The 21147-nt window shown below is 37.8% G+C and overlaps 1 protein-coding gene across 3 annotated transcripts in view; it reads left to right on the forward strand.

Moving 5' to 3' along the window:
* The window catches only part of LOC107677081 (bromodomain and WD repeat-containing protein 3-like), a 41672-nt gene extending 22111 nt beyond the window's left edge, over positions 1–19561 (forward strand). For all 3 annotated transcript variants that reach the window (XM_016471868.1, XM_016471867.1, XM_016471866.1), the window contains exons 18-42: positions 3097–3276; positions 3392–3575; positions 6679–6769; positions 6848–6988; positions 7075–7148; positions 7613–7835; positions 8040–8156; positions 8257–8364; positions 8785–8909; positions 9037–9119; positions 9261–9372; positions 9450–9511; positions 9688–9843; positions 11287–11407; positions 12132–12257; positions 12356–12425; positions 12502–12555; positions 12709–12834; positions 13051–13203; positions 13320–13489; positions 13604–13746; positions 14335–14472; positions 14885–15196; positions 15308–15445; positions 17074–19561. In XM_016471868.1, the coding sequence (XP_016327354.1) occupies positions 3097–3276; positions 3392–3575; positions 6679–6769; positions 6848–6988; positions 7075–7148; positions 7613–7835; positions 8040–8156; positions 8257–8364; positions 8785–8909; positions 9037–9119; positions 9261–9372; positions 9450–9511; positions 9688–9843; positions 11287–11407; positions 12132–12257; positions 12356–12425; positions 12502–12555; positions 12709–12834; positions 13051–13203; positions 13320–13489; positions 13604–13746; positions 14335–14472; positions 14885–15196; positions 15308–15445; positions 17074–18500 (4634 nt within the window). In that variant the 3' untranslated portion in view covers positions 18501–19561. The remainder of the gene's footprint in view (positions 1–3096; positions 3277–3391; positions 3576–6678; positions 6770–6847; positions 6989–7074; positions 7149–7612; positions 7836–8039; positions 8157–8256; positions 8365–8784; positions 8910–9036; positions 9120–9260; positions 9373–9449; positions 9512–9687; positions 9844–11286; positions 11408–12131; positions 12258–12355; positions 12426–12501; positions 12556–12708; positions 12835–13050; positions 13204–13319; positions 13490–13603; positions 13747–14334; positions 14473–14884; positions 15197–15307; positions 15446–17073) is intronic.
* Positions 19562–21147: the final 1586 nt, after the last annotated feature.

Consider the following 21147-nt stretch of genomic DNA (forward strand, 5'->3'; position numbering starts at 1 on the left):
TGAGAATAGAATATTGAAGTGGAGATCGCTAAACTGCAAGCTAAAACTAAAACCGGTGTTTTCAGAAAGCAAGCTCGTTTATCCACAGTGGAGAGAGAGTGCATGGTTGCCAGGTTGACAAAGATAAGTAGCACATTTAGCAGATATTTCTGTATTGCGCAAGTGGGAGGCTCTGTTTCGGGGATTACGTCTCTTTATATCAGGCAACCCAGTTGTGTTCCTCTGCGGCCAGATTAAACCTTGTTAATATATATATTATGCTCTATTCATTATTTTTTAGAAACCTTGCACTTTTCTGCTCAATTTTAAACGTTGTTCTTGTATTCAAATTAAGTGCGGTCCACTGCTGCACACGTGCCACAATATTGATACAGGGCCAGCTGTATCGATACTCGTATCGTCAAATCTCTGTGACGATACATCGTCGTATCGATGTATCGAACACAGCACTAGTTGTGATTGGCTGAATACCTCAAGCATGTGACGGAAATGTTACGCCCCTTATCAGGTCCAGGAAACTTTCCTCCGTAAATTTTCCTGCACACATATGAATATTTGGGTCGTACTGTTCTGGAACTGTGTTGTAAATAAAACGTAACCACTGATTTCTAGTTGTGTCCTCTTTTGGAAGGCCAAACAAAGTAGTTTGGCTTTCGCAACGAAACACAGCATCTCAACGACATGGTTGCGGTGGCAACAATACTACAGCGAGAATAAAAGTTATGCCTTCTTTCTTTGCATATACATTCGGGCAGTGTTATGCAAATCTTCCCACACAGTGACGTTGATATTTGAAGGCGTGTTTGAACGAGGTGTTTTAGGAGGGCGTGGATAAGCATTCACTTTTATAAAGAATATCTCTTTGGGTTTGAGACTTTAATCTTTGCTACTTTACGGATCTTCTGTATGCACGAACAGCTTTTAACACTCCAAAGACAAAGGAAAACATGAAATCGCATCATATCACCCCTTTAATAAAGAAACATTATTGCAATTTGGAATTATTGGAATTACTATTAGGAATTTTACTGTTAAAATTTTTGTTTTTGCCAGTTTTCATAAAGTAGACCGAAAGTGTGCATATCTAAGTATTTGATATTAATTTATATATTAAATAGCCTATAATAAATCAGTACACTAGATGAGGTAAAATAAACCATGTGTATGAGTCCACATTCTATTGACAATAGACAATAAACGATAATTGACTATATCAACATTAGGGCTGGGTAAAAAATATCGATATCTCAATTTTAATCGATTCTCATTTTTACGGAACGATATCGATTCTTAAATCCCAAGAATCGATTAGTCTAGCCTGTTTTCAGGTAATGGACGGAACATTGAAGGGCACCTCCCATCCAATAAATCGCAATAAGCATTGTGCTTTGGTACTTTTAATATGAAACAAAATCTCAGATTAAAATTTATGTCCATTGTATTGCAGTATTCATGCAATAAATGCCGTTTTGGCGCTGTTTAATGTGGAGTGACAGATCGCTGTAGTGCCTCAGTTCAATAAAAGCGGCAGTGCGTAGCGCACGTGAACTAATCATCTCCTCCACGTTAATACCAGTTTCGGCACAAAATAAACATGACTAAACATCCGAAGGCAAGTTAAAAGAAAGAGTACAACTTTACAATCTGTGTCTGTCTCATGTAATCGCTCAATCAGTGTTTCAGTCGCGCAAAGATGTCAATATAACGACTTATATGTCACGTAACGTCACATTTACCTCAGAAAAACATATTCGGTGACCATCAACTCATTAGTCAGATAAAAAAATAAACTGTAGAAAGGGGCATTTTGCTAAATGCATGCACCATATAATATATTCATTATAATTTTCACTGTTCTTCAATGTTTCATTTATATTTTTTATGACAGCCAGATGTTTATATATAATAAAAAAAAAGAATTGAAGTAGAAATATTATTATGTAGGCCTAATTGTAACTTTTTATTATTAAAAACTTAAGTGTAATTTAAACGGTTGTATAGCCTAAAAAATCAATCAGTTTTAACCTTCAATATTATAGTAATGTAGTAGCCTACCAACTGACTCTCATGTATATTTTACAGCATTAGTTAAGAATTTTTTTTCCTTGAGAAAATTTGGCATGTGTACCTTGATATCCAAAATAATCGATATTGAATCGCAAGCTTGTGAATGAGAATCGAATTGAATCATGAAATTTGTGTCAACCTAGCCGTAATCAACATGCAATATCGTTGACGAAAAAAGACGAGACTAAAAATGTATTTTAAAAAATAAATACTATACCAAAATTTCTTTTAATTTTCGTCGAAAAAAGGAGTCAAAATATTGAGGACTGCTGTATGTGCCTCTACTACACAAGCTAATTATGCGGGAAACTCTCAATATTCGTGCAGTGTGCGCATGTCAAAGCTTGTGACACATAAATGCGCACATCTACCCGATCACTTTATTTAGCGTTCATGTAAACACTACATTCAGATTCATCATTCGGAATGAATTCAGTCCAATTGAAACAAAAGTTGTGCATGTAAACGCAATATGAACGTGGCCTTAGTCTATTAAAATGCATTTAGAATTCTCCCAAAATTCGAGAGGGGGCAAATATTTCTTTTTCTATGTCTTTTATATTTATATCATCTGATAGCACACAACGAGTGACGTTTTTCTCCAAATATCTGCACGATTGCAAATGTGATATTGATGAACAGTTCCATAAACAAAGTTAATATTAAGTGACTTACAGCAAAAACAAGACCTGTTGTGTCTAAAATGTATTTCAAGAACGAAAATAGTTCTAAGCAATGTTTTGTGTCTCTGAGCAACACACGATGGTGTTTCATTACTGAATCAATAAGCCGTTTGAACCGGTTTTGAATCGGTTGAATGAATGACTCAATGACTCACATATGCAGCACAATAACACGCTTAGCAAAATATTGTCTAATTATCAACAAAATTCCAGAAAATATTGAGATCTTTTTTTTTGTTTTTTTTTCATTTTCGCGCACACCTATCGTCCAGCCAAATGTTTCCAGTTGCCAAACATTTGGTGCATCACTGAGAAAAAAAATTTGCGCCCTTTGAAAATGTTTCAGGTGATGGTGAGGTCGTGGAGCAGGTGATCAGTCAGCAGTCTGCAGAGGGCGAGGAGGTTCGTCACAGCGCCTTGGATTTTGCCATCCGCCAGCTTCAGCAGCACCAGGATGGACCGGTTGCAGCTCAGGCAGAGGGTGGCGTTCCTGCCCGTGTACCAGAGCCCGGAACTCCCCGCAGAGGTGCCTACACATTGAACTCCTTTAGCATGTAGTCTTAGAGCGACATCCATATCTGTGCATTTGCAGTTGAAGCCCCACAAAGTTTCATCTAATATAGCTGTGTTTGATTGCACAGTGTCGCTGAACGAGCGCATGGAGGTTCAGTCTCCACCTAATGTGGGTTTACGGCGCAGTGGACAGGTAGAGGGAGTCCGGCAGATGCACCAGAATGCTCCACGCAGTCAGATGGCCACAGAGAGGGACCTTCAGGCCTGGAGACGCAGGGTGGTGGTGCCTGAGCTTACAACAAGTGGCTACAGGTGAATTTTATTATTTAATGTTTTTTTTGTTTTTTTTCAATTATGTTATCTGTATACACATTACACATGCTGGTCTTCGGAAATTATATATTGTGGTAATGAACATTAAAGGGATAGTTCACCCAAAAATGAAAATTAGCCCATTATTTACTCACCCTCAAGCCATCCTAGGTGTGAGGCACTTTTTATTATGGATGGGTGCGCTTTATTTAACTTCTTTTGGACTGATGCACTGCAACACCCACTGACTGCCATTAAACAGCTTGAAAGAATAAAGACAATTTTTAATATAACTCCGACTGGATTCGTCTAAAAGAAGAAAGTCATATACACCTAGGATGCCTTGAGGGTGAGTAATTCATGGGCTAATTTTCATTTTTGGGTGAACTAACCCTTTAAAAGTATTGTTATCACAGCCACAAAATACCATAAATAATTCTAGATACCATATTACAAATGTAGATATCTAGAATTCAATTATTCTTTTCCATTAACCTTTTCAATATAACAACACTGTATGCTGCGTGAAAGAGGCTTGTGCTCTGATGTAAACCCCAACATGAAAATGCTAATTTACTTTGACAGTAGGTGGCGCTTTGAGAGAGGCTGAAATAATATGGTTACCCCGTAAATAAAACATGCTGCACAACTTTGTTTCTGACCCACATGTCAGGGAGAAGGAAGTCAAGCAGTATTTACATGGACAACACTTAAGTTTGTCATTTAATTCAGGACCGTGTTAATATGGTAATGTGCTGTGATTAAAAGCTTTACCAATTTTTGTGATGAAAAAATAAAAATGAAAAAAGAGAACAATTGGAATCAAAAAGCTTGAGAACCACCAATCTAACGTTATATGCAAGGTTTAGAATAACTTGAAGTACTGCTTAGACATCTTTAATATACAATATGAAGTCGTTTATGTGCACCATATAGAATATGTATTAACAATAGTAGCTTTCATTAATAACAAGAACAAACATTATTACAGTAAAGGATTAGTTAACTTTCAAATTTAAATTTCCTGATAATTTACTCACCCCATGTCATCCAAGATGTTTACGTCCTTCTTTCTTCAGTCGAAAAGAAATTAAGGTTTTTGATGAAAACATTCCAGGATTATTCTCCTTATAGTGGACTTCAACGGCTACCAAACGGTTGAAGGTCAAAATTACAGTTTCAGTGCAGCTTCAAAGAGCTCTACACGATACCAGACGATGAATAAGGGTCTTATCTAGTGAAACGATCGGTCATTTTCTAAAACAAAAAAAAAGTATATGCTTTATAAACAGAAATGTGCACCTTGCACTAGGGCTGTCAAAAAAAATACGAATTTCGAATATTCGTTGAATTAAAAAAAAAAAAATCCACATTCGAATGCAAAAACGTTGCATCTCATGTATTTAAATGAAGAAAGTAGCCTACTTTTTGTGATTGGTTTTCGGTCCTTTGTATTAAACTATACATACATGCATGGTGCTGTTTTTTTTTTTCTAATTGTTTAAGCAACTTTATTATTTATATATGGTTTATAAACATTATTTTAAACATTATGCACTTTTTTTCAAAGATAGTCATGTTATTTTATTACGCTTTGAAGAAACGTGCATAATAGTTTGCTCAATGAGCCCTCTTGTGGCCTCAGGAGAGAAGCCAAAAGCTTTTTTTTACCCCTAACTGAAATTATGCCTTTTAAATTCGAATATAATTCGAATTTTGATCATATTTAAGTGGAAAATTCGAATTTAGTTATTCAGTCATTTTGACAGCTCTAGTGAGCCATATTGCCATTATGCCTTTTAAATTCTAATATAATTCGAATTCTGATAATATTTAAGTTAAATTCGAATTTAGTTTTTCAGTCATTTTGACAGCCCTACCTTGCACTGCTCTGCGACGCGTGTCCATGATTTCACATAATACGTAATTACGTTGAAAAGGTCACGCTTGACGTAGGCGGAAGTTAGATTTAAAAAAATTTAAACATCCAGGATACGCACACGAAGTGACCATTTTAAACGATAAACTGACACAAAGACATTTGAATACGTGTCATTGAACATACAACAACTTTTGAACGGTCCTCCTTCTCCACATTTGTAAACACTGACTGAGTCAGTACGAATATGTGTCATTGAACATACAACAACTTTTGAACGGTCCTCCTCCTCTACATTTGTAAACACTGACTGAGTCTGTACTTCCGCCTACGTCAAGAGTGACCTTTTCAACGTAATTACATATTACGGGAAGTCATGGACGCGCATCGCAGAGCAGTGCAAGGCGCACATTTCTGCTTATAAAGCATATACTTTTTTTTGTTTTGTTTTAGAAAATCACCAATCGTTTCGCTAGATAAGACCCTTATTCATCGTCTGGTATCTTGTAGAGCCCTTTGAAGCTGCACTGAAACTGTAATTTTGAAGTCCACTATAAGGAGAATAATCCTGGAATGTTTCAAAAACCTTCATTTCTTTTCGACTGAAGAAAGACGTAAACACCTTGGATGACATGGGGTGAGTAAATTATCAGGACATTTTAATTTGAAAGTGAACTAATCCTTTAAGCTTCAAAGTATGTTGAATGTATGGTCATGAAATTTGGATTAATATATTTTTATATGTAGCTAAAAGTTATTGAGCTACTTAGTGTTGCTGCTCAAGAAACATTTATTATCAATGTTGAAAACAGTTATGTACAATTTTTTTTTCAGGATTCTTTGAATAGAAAGTTCAAAAGAACAACATTTAGCTGAAATGGAAAGCTTTTGTAATATTATAAATGTCTTTACTGTCACTGAGCTACTTAAAGTGTTAATGGATATATTTGTGTTAATGCATTTGTCACTTTACTGATAATATTTAAATGGAAAAGCTGTATGTCATTCTTAATGCCTACTTGTACATGTGTGTTGTATTGTGACAGTAATGTTTTTATTAAAAAATCTTACATTTTCAGTTTTCTAAATAGTTGGTTATCGGAAAGCAAACATGACAGTTATCGGTTGGTCTTTAGATGTTATGGATGAGGTTCCTTGAGTATGCAAAAACACCCTGCACTCTGGATCTAGAGAACAGATTTACTTGATGGCTTGTTCATTTAGGGTGCAGGAGTCATTCAGAATATCTAAGGGCGAGGAGGAAGTCACCCTTTACAACACCAAGAGGAGGAGAGTGACCCACGCCAGCTTCAGGGTAGGGTTCTACCGACTTATGAACTACAATTATGGGTGTTGATGTCAGCACTGTGTAAACATCCTGTTCTGCCCATAGGATGATTCTGATGACGAAGAGCTGTGCCTCAAACGTACACAGTCACGCAAGCGGCAGAAGAATCAGGGGCGTAAAGAGAGTCTAGCTGAAGAGTACATCGAGTTCTCATGTGAGGAGGGGGAGGAAACGGCGTCTTCTGAGGTTCAGTGTTTGTGTTAATTCGCTTTTTAAAATACTGTTATGCCATATCATACGTGTAAATACTTATATGTGTGTTAACGGTGTAGGGCAGTGAAATTTTGGGCAGTGACGTTGATTCGTCTATTGAGGATGAAGAGGAATGGAGGAGTGATAGCTCAAGGTACTGCCACCATAATAATCATTTTAAAAAAGAAGTGTGTAATATCTGCCACTTGCGGCACCAAGTTGAATTGCAATTTGTTTCCAATAATAGTGCACAGTAAATTAATTAAAATTGAAAGTAGAAATTATCAGATAAAAATTTTCACATGCCTGCAACAGCCTTTTTTACTCGTACTCAAAAATCATTGCAAACAGGCAAGCGGTTGGAGTCTAACTGAAGTGTTCATGTCCTGTTGATAATTTATCACTGTAATAATCTGATATCTCTGTCATTGTTTCGGTCAAACGGTTCACTCGGAAACTGTCCTTATTTTTGGAATTCTGTTTGGTCCTGCTGGTAATGCAGAAATGATAAGCTACACTTTTAACTGTTAATTCTTCTTTATAGTTTATTTTTTCATGTTGCCATCTCGAACATATTCATGAGGAAAGATTTACATGTGTCTTTGTTCATACCTGAAGCCACTCCTCCAGTGATTATTCCGACTGGATGGCAGACGCCGGAATAAGTTTGAGACCACCTGCCTCCCCGTCTTCTCGACGACGCGCAAGCCGCAGGATCAGCAGCTCTGAGGAAGAGGATGAGGAGGACGAAGACATAGCGGATGAGGAGCAAACCATAGATGAAGAGGAGCAGATGTCTTCCCCCCGAAAGCACAAGAAAGCCAAAAGCCAAACGCCAAAGGTGTACTGCACAGACATTACTGTCACTATTATAAATTCTTATATGGTCCTTTTAAATCACCTTGGTACTGAAGTCCCCCCCCCAATCCATAGTTGTAACTTTGGAGAGACATTTTTATTATTGCTAGCACTTGATTTTGGTCTTTGTTCTTAGAAAAAATGGAAGTTTTAATGCCCTTCTTTTTTTTCAATTCGTTGTCCTTAGCAACCAAAACCGAGACCGCCCATTAATAGAGAGATCTCAAATGAGTTCCGTCCCTCAGCATGGATTACTGACGTCATTCCCCGAAAGTCCCCCTTCGTCCCTCAAATGGGAGACGAGGTACAGAATAAGTTTTCTCTCATCTAATCTGTATTAATTTATCCATGTCTAAATCCAATAAAAAGTATTTATTTACTTATTTATTTTTATCTGTGCACAGATAATCTATTTTCGTCAGGGTCATGAGGCATATCTGGATGCAGTTTGTAGGACTAACCTGTATCCCATTAACCTCGACAGACAGCCATGGAAAAAGATGGAGTTAAGAGTAAGATCAAAACAGTCCTGGGTGTTACAGACACTCACATTCGTTCTTATCAGATGCATCCCTTAGTGCTTTGTAAAACGTAGCATTGATCTAATCTTAACAGTATGCATACATACAAATGTCACATGTCAGTAGCTATGTTTTGATCCATATCTTGGATCTATTGGAATTTTGGCATATTGCAAAAAAACAATTTGGTCAAAAAAACATTGATAGCTAAACTAATACCAGTCATGATCTGAAATGCCTGAGCCAAAGTTTATCATCAAAAAGACCTCCCAGAACTGTTTCACACGATTAAGTTCCCAAACACTTGTATTTGTTGTATTTAACCTTGAACATTCTTTTAAACAATACATGCAACTCACCTAACTTTTAATGTTTTAAGCATGTTTGGCATAAATCATGTGTTTCTACCAGGACCAAGAGTTTGTTCAAATAACAGGGATCAAGTATGAAGTGTCCCCTCCAACCCTGTGCTGTCTGAAACTGACCCAGATTGACCCTGGAACAGGCAAGATTACAGACCGATCCTTTTCAATAAAGTAAGTTGGCAAGATATGACTTGAAATTTAAATAAATGTAAGATTGGCAAAGATGCTTCTTCTTGTAGATTTCTAAGCAAATGTAAAAATGTTGGTGCTGTTGTATTTTTTTATTATTTTTTTTTAGATATCATGATATGCCAGATGTAATTGATTTTCTTGTGCTGCGTCAAAGCTACGGCGAGGCACGGAACAGAGCATGGAGATCTAGTAAGTTTGGAGGCATAACCTGAGAGTAGAGTCGGGAGAGTTTATTTTGGTACCCTGCATCAAAATTCAATCATTCAGTCTTCTACAGAAATAAAACATTGTGTCATGTCTGTCCTGGTTTTTGTGCTTTGATTTCTGTAGATGATCGGTTTCGCTCTGTGATCGATGACGCCTGGTGGTTTGGGACCATAGTTTGTCAGGAACCATATCAGTCCGAATATCCCGACAGCCTTTTTCAGTGCTTCAAAGTCAAGTAAGCCTTAACTGAATTATTGGATGGTGTGCTCTAGTCCTTTTGCATGGGCTGTTTTTAACTTCATGTTTTTGCAGGTGGGACAATGGTGAGACAGAAAAGCTGAGTCCATGGGATGTGGAGGCTATTCCTGAAAACGGTACTGCTGACCACTGAAGCATTATCTTAAACCTGATACACAGTGCATTAATTTGCATATCAGCAGTCTTTGCACTAAATATGCAGAGTTTGTTTGTTTACTCCATTTCTAACAGAAAGGCAGTTTGTCGTTGTGTTTTTAATAAAGCAAGTGGTCTGTTTATTGGGTCTCTGCAGCTGAACAGCCGGAGTCGGGGAGTGCAGGAGTGCCAGTGACAGATGAGGAGATGATGGATATCCTGTATAAACCTCAGGAGGGTGAATGGGAGAACAAGGGTCGAAACCAAGAGACTGCTCGTATCATTGCAGGCATAGAACAGCTTGTGACTGTGGGTGCGTTATCCTATTTTATCCCCCCCGCCCCTTTCTTTGGCCACTTGGACTTAAAGGGATAGATCCCTTTTTTTTTTTTTTCTTACCCTAATGCCATTCCAACCCTGTGAGTTTTGTACATCTTAAGAACTTTTTCTTCAAAGACTTCAAAAATTTCATAAAGACATTTTGTAGAAGTAATCCATATTTATTTATTTAGGATTATGTAGACTTTCAATGTATGGACAAAATTGAAAATAAAAATTGTCAATGGAGCATATGCACGGAGCGTTCTTTAGAACTTCCGCATAAAGAAAAGCCAGCTTGTAAACTTCCAGTGAAACGTCATTAGATGGTGTGCTGTATATAAGTAGAGACTCTTGAGACCTTCACAGAAACCTCTCCTGCCTCGTTCTTTTCAGAAACTGAGAAACAAAATAATTGCAACACCGTAAATAATGAAAGCAGCATTAACATAGTTTCATGTTATTTAACATATAATTTTATATGCTGACCCTGGAAATCCCAGGAGAATGCCTAGACACATAATTTTACATTTAGATGCTAGCGATGCTATCTCGTAAATGACATCATAATGGTATTGGTAAAATGTGTCTCCTGGTGGAAAACTAAGACTTTTAAGATGAAAATGACATGAAATTGCTCTTATAACCAGTAGATGGCAGCAGAGGATGACTCATTAGCACAATTGCCATTTCAACTCCCTAGTTTTTCCACGTTTTGCTTTTGGATTTATTATAAAATGACTATTGTAACACATTTTAATACTGTACTGAAGAATAAAATATAGCAAGTGCAGAAAGTCACAGAGTCTCATGTCATTTAAAAAACAAATAAATAATTAAGCCCAGACGCCAACAGCCTAGAAAGGTTAATTATTTAAATACTTAACTAGTTAACTACAAATTAAATAAGTTCATTATTAATGGTATACAAATTAAATAATAATGCTTTAAATATTTTACGATTTAATTTAAAAACTATATATTTTTTAAGTTTTATCTTTAACTGTAAAAGCTGCTAAATACATTCAGCCAATACAGACTTGCTGCTGTAGTTTTGTTACTCTGAATTTTGTCTGAATCACTAAATGCACGTTTATTTTTGACATTGGCTTGTCAGATAGTTCATTGCATCCACTGTCAATCAGAACAATTTAGTGTAGTTTTTTTACACTCTCGTTTGTCATTCCTGAAACAGTATACGGTAGTATACAGTATGGTCCTCTTAGACAAACAAACATTTTCTTCAAATTGGGAATGGATTATGTAGAGAAAGGACTCCCCTTTTAGCTGATTTTGACAGTAGCCCATTGTGTTCCAAAGATCAATGATGGACATGAGGGTGAATAAATAATGACAGAAAATATCACTTTTCTGTGAACTAACCCGTTAAATGTGACCCTCTGACATATGAAGTGTCAATTTCTGTCCTTTTCGACAGATATTGCAGCACCTTTCTCTGGTCCGGTCGACCTCATTCAGTATCCTACATATTGTGCTGTCATTGCATATCCCACCGACCTTAACACCATCAAACTGCGGCTCAAGCACAACTTCTACAGGTTTGTAGCTTAATAGGTGTAGTCCACCTAAAAATAAAAATGCTCACCATTCACTCATCCCCATAACATCCCCAAGCCTGTATGAAAGTCTTTTTCATGGCACACAAAAGTAGAAATTTTGAAGAATGTTCATGCTGCTCTTTTCCATATAACCCATACGACATTCATTCATTTTCGAGAAATAAATGATTATTTATTTATTTATTTATTTATTTTAATTAAACCTGAGAGATTTCTGTCCCTCAATTGAAAGTCCATACCACCAAGATTTTGACTCAAAAAGTTCAAGCAATCTAAATGAATTGAGTGGTTTAATTCAGATCTGTTGAAGAGACACTTTATATGAACAGATTTAATTTAGGCTTTTATTCATATAAAATTAAGGGTTTTATTCATATAAACATTGATCAATCATCAAATATTGTCACTGGCAACTCGACTGTACTTGCTTAACATGCAAGAAGAAACTTTGTTGTTTTTGTAGAAGCTTGAACATGCATGCATGTTAACCCCATTAGACTCACTTCTGTTATGATAATTGTTTTGTACGGAAAAGAGCAGTTTGATCATTCTTCAAAATAGCTTATGTTCCAAAGAAAGAAAATGGAATGAGTCTGAGTGAATGAGAGTTTGAATGGTTTAGTTTTATTATTATTATTTTTTTTTTTAGGTCATTAGTCTGTGTCTATTTTTGGTGTGTTTTAACATGTCCTGGGGTTTTTAGGAGATTGTCTGCACTGATCTGGGATGTAAAACACATTGAACAAAATGCCAAGACTTTCAATGAGCCCCGCAGCAAGATTGCACAGTCTGCAAAAATCATAACAAATGTTCTTCTGAAGTTCATAAGGTTGGTCTTTAGTGAAGATCCCTTTGTGATATTTATGTTTTGCTCTGTAATTTAAAGAACTTTTTTTGTTTCTTTTTTTTTTTTCTCCCTGGCCACAGTAAACCTCACTGTACAGATATTATGGAGATCTACAATGCCATTGAAAACATGGAGTACTCTGAAGATGAGGTGAGTGAATTTGTTCCACCTGTATTTTCTTTGCCTTTTCTGGAAAACCTGAGATTGATTCGGATGTGGCTTTCAGGACATGGATGACATTGATGCACCTGGAACCTCTGCAGTACGACGACTTCGCCAGGTAGTGTAAGATCTATAAATATAACAGTACAAGGTACTGTAATAGCAATTTCTGGGTGGAATGATGGCATATACTGCACATTTGTAAAAATGTCAATAGAGAGATCATGTTACATTGTTGATTATTCTAGTATCTGCCCTTTGATTTTGTCAGCCATCACAGGAGGTTGTGCAGGACAGGGACGCATGGAAGGACCACTGCAAACGTTTATTGGACTACATGTTTGAGTGTGAGGATTCAGAGCCTTTCCGGGATCCTGTAAATCAGAGAGAATATCCAGTGAGTATCCAAAAAACAATCAGTGGAATAATGTTAGGGAAGTGGCTATCTGTCTTAATCTGGAGGTGTGGAGCAGATTTAAAGGTGGGATCAAGCATCGTCAATAGAAGCAGGAAGTGTATATATTTTGTAGATTTTTATTTTTTTAAATGATGCATCTTCAACAGTAGTTAATAATGGTTTGGTATTGGTAATGTGTCATCTTTGTGTCTCCAGGATTACTGTAATATTATCGACACCCCTATGGACCTTGGAACTGTGCGGCAGACTCTTGAAGAAGACCGCTATGAAAATCCAATAGATCTTTGCAAGGACACCAGGCTTATTTTTGCCAATGCTAAAGCCTACACGCCAAACAAACGGTCAAAGGTAATGCATTCATGTCTTGGATAATCTTGTCTCTTTCTGCCTTTACTTCTTTCTTCTTGCATTTGTGCTTAATTCTTGAAGACACATTGATGTTCTTGTGCTGTTTGATTTGACAGATTTACAGCATGACTTTGCGACTGTCAGCATTTTTCGAGGAGAGTATAAGCAAAATCATTTCTGACTATAAGACTGCTGTCAAAAGTAGCTTGAAGCTGCGACGCAGTCAGAGATTCAGGAAGAAGTTGCAGCATCAGGAGTCAGCTCCTTCAAGACAAGGATCCACACGGTATGCCGGATCTCCCTGCCTCTGTTGTTGCTGTTCTTTCTTATTCTATATTTTTTTCTCATTAATAGTGTGCATTCAAAAACAAATCTGTCTTTTTTTTCCTCTTGACCCTAGTCAAAAGAGGGCTACTATAAAAACTCAGGAAAATACAGAACAGTCTACAGCCAAATCTACCTCAGCCAAAGTGTCTGGACCAGAGCGCCGCAGAGTCAATGAAGCCAAGGATATCTTCAGACGGAGTGGCTCATCTTCATCCGGTAAGACAGACAACTCATGAAAATGGTTTGTTTCTGGTATTAAAATATAAGGTGCTCCGTTGCTGCACATTGTGCCTAACAACACCACCGAAGTGTTCATTTCAATTCACTTTTATTTTAAAGTGAACTGCTCATTCATGTGAAGATGTTCTAAAACTGTTTGATCTCATTTGTTCTGTGGAACACAAAATTAGAAATGTATGAAGCTTTTAATCTTCAAAAAAGGACACAAAAGCAATAAAAGTGGTCTTTATGAGCAGACTTGGAAAAAAACCCAGATTAGTCTGAGTTGTGAGTGAAGCATTCAACTTGGTTTTAAGAAGTGGGGAAAGTACTTCAACCAGTGTTTTTTTTTTCTGTTGAATGAACAGTGCTTTAAATGGGCACTATTCTTTAGAGACCCACCAGGTGTAGCGGTTTATCATTTGACCAGATATTAAAGACAACAATTAGTTAAGTAGAAAATTGTAAATACTGGTAAAACTGATTATAGGTCAATCCCTGATTAAAGTGTAAACTATTCCTTTTATTACATGGCAAACTAGAATGACTGCTAGGTGCTAAAGATGGATTGTGCTGTTGATATAGGGTCTGATCATGACAGCAAGCAATCTCGGAGTCAGTCGGAAGAGGATGAGGAACCTTCATCCTTGTCTTGTGTCTTCAGACGAGAGACTAGAGCCACAAGAAGAGCTGCCCAGAATAATGGAGGAAAAAGGAGACATGGTGGGACCCTTTAGACAAAAAGTTTATGATAAAGTATGATTGTTTGTGGTTCGTAGAAATTTCAAGCACTTTCAGCTAGTGGAAAATGACATTACAACTTTTGAACCATTACATAAATGTGACCCTGGACCACAAAACCAGTCATAAGGGTCAGGTTTTAAAATTGAAATTTATAAATGATCTGAAAGCTGAATAAATAAGCTTCCCATTGATGTATGGTTTATTAGGATAGGACAATATTTGGCAGAGATAAACCCATACAATGCATTTTTGGCTATTGCTACAAATTTACCCGTGCTACATATGACTGGTTTTGTGGTCCAGGGTCACAAATTACCGTTTACCTTATGTATCTTTGCCCTGTGTCCTTGCCTTATGGATGCTTATGTACCATTTGCCTTATGTATATTAGAGGGCCATGCCAAGATAAATGGGAACAGCAGGTCACACGAGCGTCAGAGACCACGACCCTGCAACGATTCTGACCAAGAGCTATCGCAAGACTCTGACGCCTCAGAAAACGAGTCATCATCATCTGTCAGTCGCCGGCCGAGGACCCGCAAGACCGCCATGGCAGCAGTCAGTAAGATGAAACTCATGGATGCCCTGGAAGACGATGAAGGCTCTGAGGAGGGGCATGGTGGCAGTACCCGACCTGCAACCCGTGCTAGCAAACGCTCTGCTGTTATTCAGAGCAGTTCTGATTCAGAAGAAGAGGAAGAAGGTATAAACATCTACACAGCTTAAATTGAAATTGTGTAAAAAGGAGAATTTTTTTTTTTTATGTAACTTAAATGTGCATTCCCTCCTTTTATTGTTATTGTTCTTCTCACAGTGTCAAATGAAAGTGATGTTTCAGCCAGTGAAGAAGAGAAAAGTGATGGCAGCGCTGACAGTGATTCATCTTCTCAAAGCAAAGTGGAGAGTAGAACTGCTGGGCGCAGACCATGTAGACGATCAGCAGAGAAAAAGGGTGCGTTTGGTAGAATCCCAACCATCGTTGAACTGTTGAGCCCTATAATCAGCATGAAATCCAGATTTTATTCATCTACACATTCCTGGTTTTGCACAATTTGTTATCATTAAGCAGTGTTACCCACAAGATTTTGTGAAACTGTGGTGGGTGGACCTTGGTTCCTCTCTGGGGGTCCAGGGGCATGCCCCCCGGAAGAAAATTTTGTACATTTTCAAGTTAAATTCATTTATCTGGTGCACTTTGAGAGTTCAAAATTAAGAGCTCCAACACATGTTCAGTGTGCAAACTTAAAGAGAAAAGTCGGTGAATTGACTACCTGAATTTTAAAGGGGGACTCAACCCTCTTTTTAATTGTGATATAGTGTCTCAGTCTAAATTACTTCCACACTGGAATTTTAAGAAGCCAAACAAATTAAAATGTAATAATAATAATGTAATTTTATATTATTATTATTATTAGTAGTAATAGTAGTAGTAGTAGTACAGAGATAGCCATATATTATAAAACAGTTGCACTGCAAAATAAATTAAAACAAAAAATGTCATAGGTATATTATTTTACTTTACAGTATATAAATTATAATACTTTTTGTCCTAATTTCTACACTTGCAAGCAGGGCCTATCTGCCATACAGGCCAATGGCCAGTGACTTGAGAAAATTTACTGGCCATAAATATTCTTTACCGGCCATGAAACTGTTTTTGCAAAAACAGGCTGTTGCTTCTTCAACAACATCTAAACATATTTAATAAACAAAAAATATCTGTAGGCATTTGAAATTCGAGGCAACCACTGCATTTTAATAATAACAAAGATAATACACATGTAGAATGAGCAGTTTTGATTTCAATTTCATTGTATAATTTCAGTATTTAAAGCAAAATCGAGTGCTCTGACTTTATCTTTGTGAAATTACTAGGGATGCACCGAATATTCGGCAACCGAAATTATTCAGACGAAAATAGCAAAAAAAACCTCTTTCAGTGTTCGGCCAAATAAGCGAAAAGGCAGAATAATATGTACCGAACAATGACTAACGCGATCAAAGATTGTCATTTTACTGTCCTTCTGTAAAATAAAATAAAAAAGTAAGACAATAATAATGATAATAATAATTACCCTACAACAGCTCTATTAATACATTTATTATAACATTCACACAGTGTTCTATGTACATAGTATCTGTAATATATTCTAATGTTTTAAAATAAGTCTTTTCTGCTCAGCAACTTATTGATTTTAAGTTAAATTGTGCTTTGTTGGTATAATATCTGCTAGAATGTAAAAAAAAAAATGTTAAGTAAATATTTTTAAATTGTTCTTTTGTAATTGATTTTTTATTTGAAAAGCAGGACAAAACAGTAAAAAGCAAATTTTGGCTATTTAATTAATGCAATGGTGAAAAAAATGGCAAAATAGGCCTACATGGGGGAAAAATGTGAAAAACCTACTAGATAAAAGTTTAACCTCCTTTCCACAATCTAGTCAATTCCTCTATAAAATAAAGAATGGGCCATTAACATTAAGCATTAATGGGTCACTGACACTAAAGAAAGGTGCATTTCAATATTGTAAAGAGGAAGTTGTAGACTGTACTTTCTTATTTCTGTATTTCCACTTTTAGAAACGTCTCCTTTCATTAATGGACAAAGCACTAAACGGCAACAAGTGGAAAGTGAGGACAACACAGATGATGGGGAGAGTCAGAATGAAAGTGTGAATGAGGAGTCTGACGAGGATCTCATAGTCAGGCGGAAGTCCACCAGGAAGACCGCAAAAGCTGCTGTCAGTAAAATAAAAAAATTGAATGACACTGATGCTGAAGAAGAAAATTGCTCCAGAGACCGACGTCAGAAAAATCGGCCAAGCAAGCAGGATTCTGAAAAGAGTTCTGATGAGGATGTTGAGGTGCCCAGAACTCAAAAGCACCCTTATCAAAACGGAAGGAAGGTGGATGCAAAAGAGCTGAAGAGGAGTAAAGCACCATCAGAAAGCCAAGAACACGTTTCTGCCACAAAACGGCAAGTTACCCGCAAAAAAACCTCAGCCATAGATGCATTAACGTCAACCACCCAGGACTCAGAGGAGCCCAGTGATGTTTCAGAAAAATCTGTTGCTCACAGGAAGAGAATTAAATCAGAAGACAAAGAGAATCAAAGTGATGGCGAAGAAAGAAGGTCGCTCAGAAACAGACGGTGTGTGTCCAACGCTTGCAAAAAGAAGCTTGAAGTAAGGTCGGATGCCTCCAGTTCGGAAAGTGAAGAGAAGGTAGACCGAAGAGGGAGGAAAAAGGAGGATACTTCCTCTGATGAATGGCAAAAGAGCGATGCATCAGAGGATGACAAGAAGACACATCTGAGGAGGAAGCCTTGCCTTACAGTTGCATCCAAAGGAATCTCTCTTAGAATTCTTCCCAAGAAGAGCTACATTATGGAGGACTCGGATGAAGAATTCAGTCCTGAGATGGAGATGCAATCGAAGAATGGAAAGAGCAAGGAGCGGGCCAACTGCCAGGCAAGAAAACCATCAGGCGGTAACTCCAAAAGAAAACGTGGTGGCTCCTCAGAGTCTGAAGACACAGACAACAAAAGTAGTAGGACCAGTGATGGAAACGAGTGCATGACACCTCAAAGAAAGCATGCAAAGCGCTTCAGGGGCTCGACGGACTCTGAGAGTGACTCTGAAACTAGGTGCAAATCGGTGAATGGTCGGGAGCAATGGTCTCAGGAGAAGCTTCCCAAAGAGACCCGGCAACAACGGAAGCAAAGCGAAAGCAAGGAAGCAAGCAGTGACGGTGCCAGCGATGATGACGGAAGCAACTCTGAGAGCAAAGAGTCTGGGGAGTCTGAATCAGACGCCAGCTCAGGTGCACAGAGCAGTCCAAAGAGAAGGCTAAGAAATCGTGACAGAGGAACCGCATGCTCCAGGAAACATCAGAGGGGTGTTCCCGATGAGGATAGCGACGTGTCATATGGGAAACCTCGAAGAGCCACACGCATCCGGACCAGAAACGGAGGCAAGCGGACTGTGAATTACCAAGACAGCGAATGAAGGACTTGGACGGTTGAGCCATGCAAGAGACACTAACTGGAGACCTTGAAGACACACTTGATTGTCCCAACATAAAAACGATGGTAGTAGCACTGGAGTCCTCAATATACTGTGAATCAGTTTCATTCAGGGATATTTATATTTTCTATGAAAAAAAAAAGAAAAACAGAAATGAATTATAAATTAGATGTATTTGATCTACTGGTTTGGCTGTTCAAACCAGCCACACTCTGTGATTCGGCCAACAGGAAAGACTGCATAGAGAAGCATTGTTTGCTTGGGTGCTATCTTATTATACCTCCTGTTCAATTGAGCATATTTGCTGGCTTGCACTAAAAGGCACACTGTAATGAGGTATTTTATACACCTAGTTCTGCATTAGAAACTCGGGTCTACTACGTTTACCATATTCTCAGACTTGCATTTATTTCGTTTCAATTTTTAGCTCTAGGATTCTAGTAAACACACTTTACGAAAACGAACAAGTCATCTTTGACTCTGACACACAAGTTCTGTATTGTCACTGTTAAAGGGATCATTGAGCCAAAATGTACAAATGTTTTTCTTCCTATCACCTTTTGGTTCCTCATTGTTTGGTTTTCTTTGACCATATTTCCAGGTTTCTGAGAATCAGTTTGTAGCAAAGTGTTGTATATTTAAATTTCTCTGTCAAGCATTACTTTTCTTTTTGTCTTCGAATGAAATGCATTGCCATGCCATGAACTATGAATTGGTACCCATTTGCTAAGTACAGTAAATCAAATGAGTACTTCCAGCAAAGTACTGTGATTTCTCATATTGGGAAGATGTTTTAGTGATTTTTGTTGCATTATCAGTATTAATTCCTTTTCAGACTTAACTTATGAACAGCATTTTACTTTTGTACACAGTCTTTGAATTGTGCATCGCAGTTTATGTAATGCAGTTGGCTATTGGCATTTTGCTTAATGTCGTTTTCATAAGAGCTTCTTTAATACAAGATTCACTGAGGATGTTAAGCCTGTTGGCCGCTTAAGTGAGCGAGGGATGACTTCCTATGAATAAAGTACCGTTTCAGGTTGTAATTGTAATTTTTCTTAACTCGTTTGCTTGAGAAATAAGCTGATACAGGACAAATGAAAGGCAAATCTCACATTTCTCTTACTATTTATAATTAATCATGATAACATGTACAGTTTATTGCTACTACTTACATGTTCCCAGCATGGAGACCGAATTAAAAAAAAAAAGTCAGAACATTAATGTAAATTGATTTGCAGTTTTTCCGGGTGCGAGCATGTTGCAGATGCAGGTAAATCAGTGACCTTGCAAATCTTCGTTTTTTTTAAAGATACTAAAAGTACTTTTGGGGTAGCTGTTTTATACACATGCAGACCCGCTAACCTGTGCGCATTTTGCGTAGTGGGTATGCATTTTGACCTCAAAGTACGCTGGTACGTTTTGTCACTCTAAACTATGCAAAAACCTGGTGACACCTCGGTCCACGCACAGTACTCAAATCATGCAACAGCAAAAGAAGAAGAGTTTGACCAAGCAGAGTACTGGGTTCATTCCCCAAATAACAAGCAGGGAGGATTGACAGCAACACAAAATCCTGCTCGATCCCCCTTCCACTCCTGCCATCTGATTTCTTAAGTGAGGACAGCACAGAAGTCATTATTTAGTTTTTTTTTTTTCGTTTAAAATTTAGTTTTGCGTTTTATCTGAATTGGCTGTTTGTGTGCCTGTGAGTCTACACGCTGAGATGAGGAAATGCCTCCCCGTTTATAACGTGCATTTGAAAGAGTAACACATGCCAAACATCTTCCCTTGTAATCTAAACCTTTTGTTCAACACAAGAGAACATTATAACATGTTTTGACTCTGCAACATCAGTCAAGTGTTTGAAATAACTCTTTTTCTACAGTGTACCAAAGTGTACTGGAGTTTTTTTTTAAATAGCATTTGAAATCACAAAAAAATACTCTGATGTGCCAAGTCATCAGAACCGAACTGAACCAAAAACGTGGTTAAAGATGTGGGTGACTGAGTGCAGACCTGCAAACCTTTGGAAAACATTTTACATTAAATCCTGCATTTTGCACATCGTGCAATTACAATTTTGACATTAGCCATAAAGGAGCTTCAGGTAATAATGTAGTTAGTGCACGAGGGATGAACAGAGAGTGCGTGCAAATCACTGACATGTTTGGCTGACGCCAAGGCCAGGAGTAGAGCTGTCTTGAAAGACAGAAGCTTAAGGGAGACATCTCCCAGGGGCTGGAGAGTAGAGGTCCCATTCTGGAACTGCTCTTCTAGTGACTGGAAGGGAGCAGTGGGCGCCCTTCATAAATCTACGAATAAGGGGGTGTTGCCCCACCGTAGTGGCATCAACATGATATGCAGCGATAGCCATTAAGTAGACCTTAATAGTGGAAAAAGATTTTCCACCATCGTTAAGGTCTTGCAAAAATACCCAAAATGTCAGCCACTGAGCACTGATATGATATCAGCTGGCGCCCCTCGCACCACTCCTCAAACACACGCCACTTCCAATCATAAAGGGAGTGTGTAGAAGAGGCTCTAGCATTCTGAACAGTACCAACAACACGTGAGGGGAGTCCCAATGTGTTTAAGTTTGCCCTCTCACCAGCTAGGCCCAGGGGCC

Source organism: Sinocyclocheilus anshuiensis, unplaced genomic scaffold, assembly GCF_001515605.1.
Source record: "Sinocyclocheilus anshuiensis isolate Anshui unplaced genomic scaffold, SAMN03320099.WGS_v1.1 scaffold24, whole genome shotgun sequence".
In the NCBI taxonomy this organism is placed as follows: domain Eukaryota; kingdom Metazoa; phylum Chordata; class Actinopteri; order Cypriniformes; family Cyprinidae; genus Sinocyclocheilus; species Sinocyclocheilus anshuiensis.